This window comes from Lathamus discolor, chromosome 2, assembly GCF_037157495.1.
Source record: "Lathamus discolor isolate bLatDis1 chromosome 2, bLatDis1.hap1, whole genome shotgun sequence".
Lineage (NCBI taxonomy): Eukaryota > Metazoa > Chordata > Aves > Psittaciformes > Psittacidae > Lathamus > Lathamus discolor.
The window spans coordinates 60,835,227-60,847,256 of record NC_088885.1 but is presented as its reverse complement, the minus strand read 5'-3'; the positions used below and the strand labels follow the sequence as shown (position 1 = coordinate 60,847,256).

General features: G+C 48.8%; 1 protein-coding gene across 2 annotated transcripts; it reads left to right on the top strand.

Moving 5' to 3' along the window:
• Positions 1 to 93: 93 nt before the first annotated feature.
• Positions 94 to 10,871, top strand: ABCF2 (ATP binding cassette subfamily F member 2). 2 transcript variants are annotated; one of them, XM_065667125.1, is made up of 15 exons: positions 94 to 242; positions 517 to 685; positions 2,764 to 2,976; positions 3,884 to 4,066; positions 4,394 to 4,565; positions 4,713 to 4,808; positions 5,428 to 5,530; positions 5,615 to 5,710; positions 5,818 to 5,937; positions 6,605 to 6,694; positions 6,906 to 7,016; positions 7,264 to 7,326; positions 7,766 to 7,894; positions 8,723 to 8,926; positions 10,260 to 10,871. In XM_065667125.1, the coding sequence occupies exons 2-15, from the start codon at positions 532 to 534 to the stop codon at positions 10,395 to 10,397; spliced, it is 1,872 nt and encodes a 623-aa protein (XP_065523197.1). In that variant the 5' UTR covers positions 94 to 242; positions 517 to 531; the 3' UTR covers positions 10,398 to 10,871. The 2 variants fall into 2 exon arrangements, with proteins under 2 accessions (XP_065523197.1, XP_065523198.1); XM_065667126.1 differs by having other exon boundaries at positions 203 to 276.
• Positions 10,872 to 12,030: the final 1,159 nt, after the last annotated feature.

The window sequence follows — 12,030 nt, the reverse complement described above, 5'->3', positions numbered from 1 at the left end:
GCGCCGGGGGCGGGGCCGGGGCCGGTGCACGACGGGAGGCGCAGTGCGCGGGGGCGCGCGGCGCGCGGGGACCCTGCCCGGCGGGCGGCGGCAGCGCGGACTCCGCTTCCCAGGGCGGCCGCCGCGCGCCCGGCGCGCGTGACACCGCGCTCTCCGATTGGCCGCTGTTCCGGCGGTGGGCGGGGCGTGTGCACGCGGTCGCAGCTGTCCTGTTGCGACAGAAGGAAAGCGCGGACCAGCCGGTGCGGGCCGGGGCGCGCGGCGCGGCGGTTGGAGGCGAGGGCTGGGAAGGAGGAGTGGGTCTGGCCGGGCCGGGTTGTGTTGGTCGGGTCGGGTCGGGTCGGGTCGGGCCGGGCCGGGCGGCGCGGCGCGGCGAGGGCAGCCCAGCGGCCGGGCCGGCAGCCAGCGGTCAGGCCCGGCAGCGCCGCGTGCTCCGAGCCGGGGCGGGGAACGGGGGCGGAGCGACTCGGTGCGGGCCGGCGCGGCCTAACGGCGCCTGTCGCACCTCCGCCGCAGCCCCTCCGCCGCGCCATGCCCTCGGACCTGGCCAAGAAGAAGGCGGCCAAGAAGAAGGAGGCGGCGAAGGCCCGGCAGCGGCCACGCCGCGCCGCAGAGGAGAACGGCGATGTTGGGACGGAGCCGCAGGAGGTCCGGCCCCCGGAGGCCAACGGGACGTCGCTGCCAGGTGAGAGGCGGCCCCTCCGTAACGGCAGTCCCGCTGCTCCGGGTGCTCCCCATGGGCCCCGCGCCGCCGGTGGGGTCAGCCCGGCAATGTCTAACCGGACGCATGCGGTTGTGCCCAGGGCTCAGCGTACTGGGGTATCGGCTCCTTTCCAGCCGAAATACCCGACGGGCGCGGGCTGCTGCCTGTGCTGGGGCCGCGGCGGCGTCCGACGTCTTGGCCGCGCTCCCCTTGAGCCGGCGGGATACCTCCGGCAGTTGCTGGTGGCTCTCCGTGAACTGCGCAGTGAAGGGTTTCCCGGCCCTTGCTTGAGGCTGGCAAGGTAAAGGTAGAGGGTGCTGATGGTGTCTCTTTCTTCTCTGTCACGGAGACACTGTCCCGATTTCTCGTACTTGTTACCCAGACCTGTTTGGCTTTGGTTTTGTGGGGTTTGTTAGTTTAGTTTGGGGTGTTTTGTTTGGGTGGGGTTTTTTGTTTGTTTTTCGGCTTTTTTTGGGGGGGGGTGTTGTTTGGCTTTGGGGCGCTTTTTTTGTTGTTTTTTTCTTGTGGCAGGAGCCACTGTAGTGTCTGAATTCTCACTGTTCTTGCTGATACTGCTGTGAGCCCTTCTGTTCATCCCTTTCTCTGGGACATACCTGGTTTGCAGAAACTAAGAACTTGACTACCTTAATGAAAGGGACTTTGTCAACAAAGAGGTACTGACCTCCGTAAAGGAAACAGCCAAGGGAAAGCTTACACGGAGCTTATTTTCTGGCCGTACTTCGCCCATGCGGTAACCGGCAGGCTGTTGGGCGCACGGGCTTTTCTCGGGCTCAGCTCAGGATGCGTTGTTTCAGGAGGCATGGCGTGCGACGCAGACCCAGGGCACTCCCGAGGGCCCCTTTCCTTGCCGAGCGCCGCCGTGGTCCTCAGGCACGCTCCAGAGCACTGGTGCTGGCGGGCCCGGATCACGGGCCAGACCCAGCCGATGCCTGGCGCGACTCCGGCCCGATCCCGGCGCCGCCGGCTGCGAGCGGAGACTCTGGCCCGCCGGGACCGAGCCGGCCAATACCGACGGTTGCCGCGGCTCATCTGCATACCGCCTTCCTATTGGTGGGGCTCGGGAGCAGCGGCCTGGCCCTCCTGACCACCGCCCCGGTGAGGGGTACCGCCGGCGGCGCCGGTCTGGGCAAGCGGGGCAGGAGCTGGTGGGTCCGGCTGCTTAAGAGCAGAGGTTGGCAGTCAAGGACTGTGGTGTGCTCATCTGGTTTGCTTCTTATGGTCTGCCTGCACTGCCCGTGCTTTCAGAGAAGGTCCCGCATCAATGCGGCTAACAGTTCTACTCCTTGGTTAAGGCACTTGATAATAGCGATTCTGCTGAGTGAGTGGTTCTGCCAGGAGTGATGGATGCTAACAGCCAGGGTGCTCTTCTTCACTGGCTTCAACACAAACTGTCTGGACCACAGGTCTCATCTCTGGGCAGGTGGAGTATTGCTGAGATCCTCAGTGCCCTTCTTCAAATGGCAGTGTCTCACCAAGGAATGGAAATCAGTCCGTAACTCAGGGCAGCAACTGATGAAAAGGAAAGATTCGTATACTGTAGGAGGAAAGGAAGAGGGGGGCATGCATATGGACATACTAGCTTCTAAAAAAAACTTGGTAGGACCTGTTCCAGTACTGCTGCTTTTTTTGTCCTCTCAGCTTTCCTTTCATTTATGTCCTATCCAAGTTTTCTTTTGGCCAGCTCTTTCCTTAAGCTTGCAAAGCAATACTTTGTAACTTCTTTTCCCACCCCAGTCCTTCCAGCAGTGAGGGTTAGTCCCAGTTCTGTTATTTGGATAACTGGCTGGCTGTTCTGGCTGCTCATTTAGTTCTATTGGTCATATTTAATTTGGAGAGCAGGTGGAAGTTCCTGTTATATCATATATATCCATCTGCTAAGCTGAAAAGCTGAGTGTCATTGCATCTGAGCCTCCTCAACATTTCTGTAGAAATGGGGGCATAAGAATTCTTTTTGTGATCCTGGACCTATTGATAGAGAGGCCTGTGGCTTCCCTTGGGCTGGTAAATCAGTAACACTTCTTGTCTGTCTCTGCATATAGAGGTGGATGCTCTTACAAAGGAATTGGAGGATTTTGAATTAAAGAAAGCTGCCGCCCGTGCTGTGACAGGAGTGCTGGCCTCCCATCCCAACAGTACTGATGTGCACATCATTAACCTCTCGCTGACCTTCCATGGCCAGGAGCTGCTCAGCGATACAAAACTTGAGCTGAACTCCGGGAGGCGCTACGGCCTTATTGGACTCAATGGGATTGGTAAGCTGTGGAGCACAGTGTCGTGGGCTTTTTGGAGCTTAGGGAAGATGCCATACTGCTGAGAAGCTGGTCATAAATGCTGGAAACAAGAAAGCAGGCAGTTAGGCAGTCATGGCTGGGACATGGCAGTTTCCATTCTCCCATTTCCCCACCCAGGAAGAGGAATTGCTAGGATGCTGATGGAAGTATGAGGTTACATTCTGGCTTTGGACTGTGCATTTGAACGTGTTTCTGTGGAGAGTTGGGTGAGATGTTTGGGCTTTGTGAATCTGCCTGATTGCTGTGTGCAGGATTTGTTTGGTAGTGTCAGTAAACCCAATGCTGATGCTATTGGTCAAAGAACTTGCACAGTATGAGTGTATGATTTGGTCTTAATGGGAAAACAGCTGTACTATCTCCTGAGAAAGCAATGCTCTACATGGAGAGATGCAGAATATAGGAGTAATTGAAGAAGAGGTAGTAAGAGTGACCAGCTGGTTTAACTTTCAGAAAAGCCCCTAGGCTCTCCAGTGATGAGTACATTATTTTCCTCTATGTTAGAGATCTTTAGATTCTGGGGTGCTAGTAACAGATGTCAGGCCTAGCTAGACAGCAGGAAAAATACATCAGACATAAAGTTCCTTAAATCCAGGCAAAGGCTGAACTGCAGTGGTTTCCAAAGAGCTTCTTCATGTCTCAGTCCTGTCCTTGGGGTGGTGAGCTTTTGCTGGGAGGGCAGCCTGTCAGAACGAGGCAGTAAGCTCTGCTGTGTCTCCAGTTCTTCTGGCCTCTTGGGCAAGTAATTCCAAAGGTTTTTTTGGAGTTGGAAAGGGAGGCAATCAGTGGGATCTGACTGCATCTCATTTGTTTCTCTGTGACATTATAACTCAGTGAATCCAACAATTAATTGCCGAGTATCTGCACACAGGGAAATCCATGCTTTTGTCAGCTATTGGAAAACGAGAAGTGCCCATCCCGGAGCATATTGACATCTATCACCTGACCCGAGAGATGCCTCCCAGTGACAAGACCCCTCTACAGTGTGTGATGGAGGTGGATACAGAGAGGGCCATGTTAGAACGAGAAGCAGAACGTCTGGCTCATGAAGATGGTAAAGCTTCTTCGAGTCCCAAGGGACATTTCCTTCATTTCCCTCCCCACCGAAGAAGAGGTTTTATTTGGGTTCCTTGGCAGAGTTTTTATATGTTACAATACCTGTTTCCCCCAGCTGCCCTGTACTAGTTGAAAAGTCCTGTGGGATTGCACTTCTTTGAATGAAATTAATCTGTGCAGCTTCTTAAGAAGTGTCTCAGGCTTAGGTATGGAGGGGGCTGAATAGTAGTAAACTAGATGGACTAAGAGCTTTCCTAGCTGTATAGAGGTGCAGCTGAGAGCCCTTTATTGGCAGAAGTGCTGACAGGCAGGCTCTCTCTTTCAGCGGAGTGTGAGAAACTCTTGGAGTTATATGAACGTCTGGAGGAGCTGGATGCTGACAAGGCAGAAGCACGAGCCTCACGTATCCTTCATGGTTTGGGGTTCAGCCCAGCCATGCAGCGGAAGCAGCTGAAGGACTTTAGTGGTGGCTGGCGAATGAGGGTGGCTCTTGCTAGGTGAGTGTTATACTGCCTGCTGCCTCCTGCGAGATTTCCTGCCTGCTCCTGGCTCTGCAGAGCCATATACACAGTTCTCAGAACTTGGAGCTGAGAGGCTTTGGGTTTCCTGCATTTACCCTACACACATCTCCCCTCTCTTTTCAGAGCCCTCTTCATTCGGCCTTTTATGCTGCTGCTAGATGAGCCCACAAACCACCTTGACCTGGATGCCTGCGTGTGGTTGGAGGAAGAGCTGAAAACGTAAGCATGAAGGAGTTTGCTGCTTCATGTTGTGCTTTTCTGCTGGAACATCTTGTCTGCACATGAGCAAGTGCTGCCATAATAACTGTCTGTAGTTCTTGTGGCTACGTAATTATTGCAATACCAGAGACACCTTTCTATGCTTGTTGCTACATTTATCTGTGGAAGGGTTCTTGATACATATTTTACAGATTTGGAGCAGAGCAAGTCATAGTGTGCCTGATAGATGATAGTCTGTACCAAGGTGAAAGTAAGCAGCAGAGGTTGAAACTTCTTAGAGGTGTGATGCCAGTGGAGTCAGCTGCATCAGTAGCACTAGTCATCCACCAGATGGGTGGCCAGCTCTTGTCTCTTTGTGAACATGTGTGAGGGCTTTCTTACGGTGAGGAGTGTTTTAACACAATGGAGGATGTTTGTAGTATTTGCATGCTGCAGCTGGTTGTAGCTGCTTTACTCCAGATTTCCCAGAGCATCTCCAAGGCTGTTACCTTTTTATTCTAAATCCGATTGTAGGCAGGAGAGATCTGGTGCATGTAAATCCTTTGTCACCATCAAGGCCAACAAGCAAGAATTATTTTCCTGCCTTAATCTCAAATTAATAAGTTACATGGTGCCCTAGGTTCAAGCGGATCCTTGTGCTGATATCCCACTCCCAGGACTTCTTGAATGGTGTCTGCACCAACATAATCCACATGCACAACCGCAAACTGAAGTACTACACGGTGAGTAAACGGTGCCCTGTGCAAGTAGCAAAACTAGAGGAGCTGTTTTCTGGACATGTATTACATTCTATGGTCTCTTTCTAGGGAAATTATGATCAGTACGTAAAGACGCGCTTGGAACTAGAAGAAAATCAAATGAAGCGATTCCACTGGGAGCAAGATCAGATTGCCCATATGAAGGTATCTGCCTAGCTGCATGAACATCTTTATACCCATGCAGGTGGGCATTCCTGCACCTCCTCAACCTTGTTATTGTGGCTTTCAGCTAACTCCATGTTTTGTTGCAGAATTACATTGCACGATTTGGTCATGGTAGTGCGAAGCTGGCCAGGCAGGCTCAGAGCAAAGAGAAGACCCTTCAAAAAATGATGGCTGCTGGCTTGACAGAGAGAGTTGTGAATGATAAGGTAGGATGAGACATGGGTTTGCATCTGGAGATCAATATTGGAAACATGGGCTAGATAAGTAGAATGATCTTTAGCTGAGGCCAAGTTGGATGGGGCTTCGAGCAGCCTAGTCTAGTGGAAGGTGTCCCTGCCTATGGCAGAAGAGTTGGAACTAGATGAACATTAAGATCCCTTCCAGCCCAAACCATTCTATGATTCTGTGAGAGCAGGAATGGCTGGCATAACTGGGAGCAAGAATGATATACCCTTCCTGATGTCAAGGATGACTGTACTGAAGATAGTGTAATGCTGAAGAGGAGGAGTAATTTTCTAGGGAGAGAAGGGGATTCGTCATCTCAGTAAAGCTATTTTGCAGACACAGAAATCAGGAATGAATGTCTGAGGGTTGGAGAAGATGGGGGAGAACGCTCAGATCAATTTGTACTTGTTTGAAGAGAACAAGCCCACATTTGCTTCAAGTGGAAAAAAATAGGGACTCTCATATTCAGTAGGTGAGCTTGCAGGCAACTAATCAGAATAAATCTGGGTTGCTAGAGGGGCTTATAAAACGTCACAGTCTGGTGGCTTGGTCTGCAGGTGATATCTGTAGTGACACATAGTTGTACCAGAATAACTGGGTTGTCTTGTGCTCCAGGGTCTCTAACAAGTGGATATTCTGTGTTAACAGACTTTGTCATTCTATTTCCCGTCCTGTGGGAAAATCCCTCCTCCTGTCATCATGGTTCAGAATGTCAGCTTCAGATACACCAAGGATGGGGTGAGTGTGGGGAGCGTGCATGGGTTGTATGGAGATTTCTCGTATCCCTGCCTTGTTTGGGAGTGTAAGGCTTTTGGCTAAGCTTTCTGATCGGGCTGCAGCATGAATGACTAGTGGATCAAACTTCCTGGCAGCGTTAATGCTAGGTCTTCTGAGGAGGTTCTGGGTAGTAGTGGAAAAGCATATGTGTCATGATTTTTGTGGTTTGCAGCCATGGATCTATAATAACCTGGAGTTTGGGATTGACCTGGATACCCGTGTAGCTCTTGTTGGACCCAATGGAGCTGGAAAGTCAACGCTGCTGAAACTGCTCACAGGAGAGGTATGCTCCCTACATTGTTTACTCTGCTCTGGACCTTGATTCTTGGGGTGGTCTTCCATGAAGCTGCATTTATTTGCCAGAGCACCCCAGTCAGGCCTTGGAAGTTCTAAGATCATGCTGCAGTATCTGACATTATCTGTGCAGGCTGCCTCCTGTGTGCCACAGCAGAGATATCTGGTTTCTGTATTTCTGGCATACAGCCAAAGGTGGGATTTCCTGGTGAAATGCTTCTATCTTCTTTTTCTAGCTGCTGCCCACAGATGGGATGATCCGCAAGCACTCACATGTGAAGATCGGTAGATACCACCAGGTATTTCCTACAGCAGACACCAGGGATATGAATTGCTGAGGAAAAAGCTGTCAGGAATGAGGAATCTTGCCCCTCTGTTTCTGAGGCTTCTCCCACTGCTGCCTTTCTGTGCCTGGAGATGGGGGAAGGAACTGTTCCATTGGCTGAATGGGCTCTAGAGGCTTGCTATGGTCCTTTCTGTTTAGCCTCTAGACTTTTATGGGAGAGATGGTTGCCTTGTGCTTGGTCATGAACAAGCCTGCTATTCTGAAGCAGGACTCCTGATACTGAAATTGAGATTCCTTTCATGGTAGTTTGCACAGTGGCTATGCTGTGAGGGGGTTTACTGGCTCATGTGTTCTGCTCACTAGTTACGTAGGGCTTACAAGGGAGAGAAATACTTTTGGCCATGAAGTGGATGACCTGCATAACCTGAAGCTGACTTTTCTTCTTCTGTCAGCACTTGCAAGAGCAGTTGGATTTAGACCTCTCACCCCTGGAGTACATGCTGAAATGCTACCCAGAGATCAAAGAGAAGGAGGAGATGAGGAAAATCATTGGCAGATATGGCCTGACAGGGAAACAGCAGGTGAGTATGAGTGGTTGAGGTTTGCCTTTTGCTCATGAGGGAGGTAAAGCTGCTGCATTTTCTGTTGCTCTGTTGATGTCTGACAGTGTGATGCAGTATGCAGTATAGCACATGACAGCATCAAAATGTTTTTTCCATCTCAGCTTTTGAAACTGGAGGAAAAAATAACTCATGGCTCATAGGAACTTTCTTTGCATTGCAGCAATATGTGGGTTGGAATGGGTGACTTCAGAATCTGGGTGAAAGGAAGAAGACAAGTTGTAGCATAGACCTAGACTCAAGCATATTTTAACTGTAACTTGAACGAGTTTGTTTCTTATTGCTGAGATGAATAGCAGGCAGAAATGCTAGAACACATTTTCAACTGGGAGTGGGGACCACTTTGCCCAAACAGGGTAGGATCACCAGTGGTGCTCTAAGTCTAAACATGACATGCTCCTGTATATCATACATCACATGTATGACAGAAGTTGTCCTCATCACTGCAATTCAGCATTGATTTTTACATTGTTCTCCATTTGTCACTCCAGAAGTTTAGAGTAGTTTTATGGTTGTGTCAGTATGCACTGAACACTAGTCAGGCCTCAATTAACTACCCTTTGGAACCTTTACCACAAGCTGGGTTTTGTGATGGACACTTCTCAGAAGTCACTGGAATTCCCTTGTTCTGCTGGTAAGAGAAGCCTGGTCTAGGTGTAAAGCTGACTAGAGTTTGTCCTCTTGTGTCATGTAGCTGCTAGAAACACAGTGAGATCTGAGTATCTTGTGGTAAAGGTGGAAGTGTGTAAGCTTCCCTGCAGAGCTGCAAACAGTGTCTGTGTTTGTCAGGTGAGCCCCATTAGGAACCTCTCTGATGGGCAGAAGTGTCGTGTGTGCTTTGCGTGGCTGGCCTGGCAGAATCCTCACATGCTTTTCCTGGATGAGCCCACCAACCACTTGGACATAGAAACAATAGATGCTCTGGCAGATGCTATTAATGACTTTGAAGGAGGAATGATGCTTGTCAGCCATGACTTCAGACTCATCCAGCAGGTAAGAAAAGTAGTGAATTTTGTCAGAGCACCTTTCTAGGTAATTAAACCAGGTGTTTTCAACCGACTCATCCCAAGAAGATGTGTGAGTGAAAGAAATCTCTGGACACAATTCTCTTCCCATGTTCATGTAAAATAGTTGCTGAGCTAGCCTAGGAACACATTAGGTACTGGAAAAAAATGAAACAAAAAAAACCCCAGCAAACCCCTAGAGGTAAAGAGTAAGTTAAATGGCAATGACACTTAGAGGCCTTAACTAGGTGTTCTTAAATGATACTGGAGTAGTTCTAGCCCAGTAATTTATCACGCAGTCTGCACAGGCAAAGGAAATTGCACCACATACACACAAATATCAAGTGCTGATTTATCAGCTATAGCTTTATCTGCAAGTTCAGGTGTAATTTTATTTTTCAGTGTGTTTCATGCAAGTACTTCAGGTCAAGAGCTACTTTTCTTTTTTTCCTTCAATGCCCAGTTTAGCAGGAAAGGCTTTCTTCCTGTTGTGGTTTAAGCCCAGTCAGCCACACAGCTGCTTGCTCACTCCCCCAGGTTCCTCCCCCCCGGCGCCTGGAGGGATGGGGAGGAGAATCGAAAGAATGTAACTCCCACAGGTTGAGATAAGAACAGCCCAGTAACTAAGGGATAACACAAACCACTGCTGCTACCACTGCTGCTACCACCAATAATAATGATAAGGGAAATAACAAGGGAAGAGAATACAACTGCTCACCACCCGCTGACCGATACCCAGCCAGACCAAGCAGTGATCTAACCCTTCTGGGTAACTGCCCCCAGTTTATATACCAGGCATGACGTGCTGTGGTATCGAATACCTCTTTGGCTAGTTTGGGTCAGGTGTCCTGTCTCTTGCTTCCTCCCGGCTTCCCCTCCTCCCTGGCAGAGCATGAGACTCAGAAAGTCCTTGGTCAGAGTAAACATTACTTAGCAGCAACTAAAATCGTGGGTGTTATCAGCGCTGTTCCCAGGCTGAAAGTCAAAACCACAGCACTGCACCAGCTGCTAAGGAGGATAAAAATGACTGCTGCTGCTGAACCCAGGAAACCTCCTTAGTCCATGAGCAAAAAAAAGAAATGTTGAGGAGTCAAGGATTTTTAGTTCTAGAATCTTGTATAAATATGCAGAAAACACCAGGTAAGATATTTCACTACAGGTATTTTTCTTTCGTAGTTGGAAGTGTGAAGTGTGAAACCCTAACCCTAGCCCTAACCCTGACTCTTCTTACCAGACTTCAGAGAGTAGATTTTGGATAACTTTATAACTTTGGTAAAATTATTAAATGCTGCACTGTAAACCTCTTCTGTGCTTGCTTTCAGGTTGCACAGGAGATCTGGGTCTGTGAGAAGCAGACAATCACAAAGTGGCAAGGCGACATCCTCTCATACAAGGAACATCTCAAGTCAAAGCTGGTGGGTGAGGATCCTCAGCTCACCAAAAAGACCCACAACATGTGAGCTCTAGAGCAGTCGATCAGGTGCTCACTGTGGAGACTGACAGTGGCCAATGTGACTCACCCATCTGCCGACTGGAATGGGACTCTGCTGCTATCTCTGGCTGTGTTCTAGGATTGCTGCAATACTGCTTCCCCTTGACTTGCCTTGCACCTCTGTATCTGGACAGATCTCTTCTCTCCTGATCTGGCTACGTTTGGGCAACCGTTTTCATATTTAGATGATGTCCCATCTGAGTCGGGCTTTGGAATCTAATGATCTCGGATCATGGCAGTGGCAGTTAGGGTGTCTGAGCTGCAGTGATACAGAAGTGGAGACCCCAGCCCAGCTTCTCCCGCCTCTTCCTCCCCAATTTCTGCTTCAGTTTAGATACTTCACGTCAAACTCCTCTGGCCTTGGTTTGTTTTTAACTATTATTTAACAGTGTAATTAACAGATCTGCCTGAGAATCCACCAGTCAATAAAGAGGGAAGAACACTTGTCTTGTGAGCCATAGTAGTTATTGGGGCATGCTGGGGCAAATCAGCTAGTGCTGAGTTTTAAGTGAGGGTGCAGAGCCGTGTCTTCTGGGGTGAAGGTACTGCCAAAGTTATGACCAGAACTCATGGGATCTATGAAGCAGTTAGTACTGAGCTCTGGAGGTACAGAGCAGTGTGTAGGATCCTTACTCCTCGGATACCTCTGATAATCCAGTGAACACTGTATTTTCCAGTTCGTGACAGAAGGGGGAGCAAGCCACACATGCTTTCTTGAGAGATAAAACTTCAAAGGATTCTGAAGACTGGCTGTTAGAAACAGAATTTAGATCTATAAAATACCAGCGTGTGTGTGTGTGTTGTCTACAACAGAATGGCTTAGGTGTGTGCTTTTTCCTTCACCTTGAATTGTATGGGTGGAATAATAAGACTCAATAATTTAGCATTTTTTTGCACTATGAAGTTATTTGTTCCCTGCAGGTATTACTAAACAAGACTAATTGACTAAAGTTGGTTTATTTTTGTTCTCAATGGTAAATTTTTAGAAAAGTTTCAGACCTCACCCTCTGCCATAGAAGCTTGAATAAAATACAATTTTGATTTCTTTTTCAAACAAAACATACCAAAGAAAAAGATAACAATCGAAATCCTATAAAATTCCTGTGATTGTGAGCTGTCATTTTAATTACTTCTGACACGTGACAATGGCTGTACTGCTTATGTGAGAGGTTCATGTAGCCCGGTAACCTGTTCCACCAGTACATGTCAACAGGCAAATTGAAGAATAGAACAAATACGGAGTAATTGTACTCACTCTCTTGCAGTACTTGCTCAGAAGCCAACCATCTGTGGGTCTGACTTTTTGAGTAAAGCATTTCCTTGGGTTTTTTTTCCAGCTGAACCATCCAAGTTGTGACTGCTGCTGTAGAAGTGCTGCATACCATCCACAGGACGAATATCACAATGGGACCTGCCTCCCATAGACAGTGCAGAACATTCAGGTTTTTCATTGGGTTTAGCAATGATCTGAGGGGGGAAGTATTTTTTTTTTGAGGAAATAATGCAGGTTAGTATAAAAGCTGTTCAAGTTCTGCAGAAAAGGCTAGATTGCATTGAGAAGTTTCACAGTATAGTACTCAGAAGTTAACAGACAGTGAAGA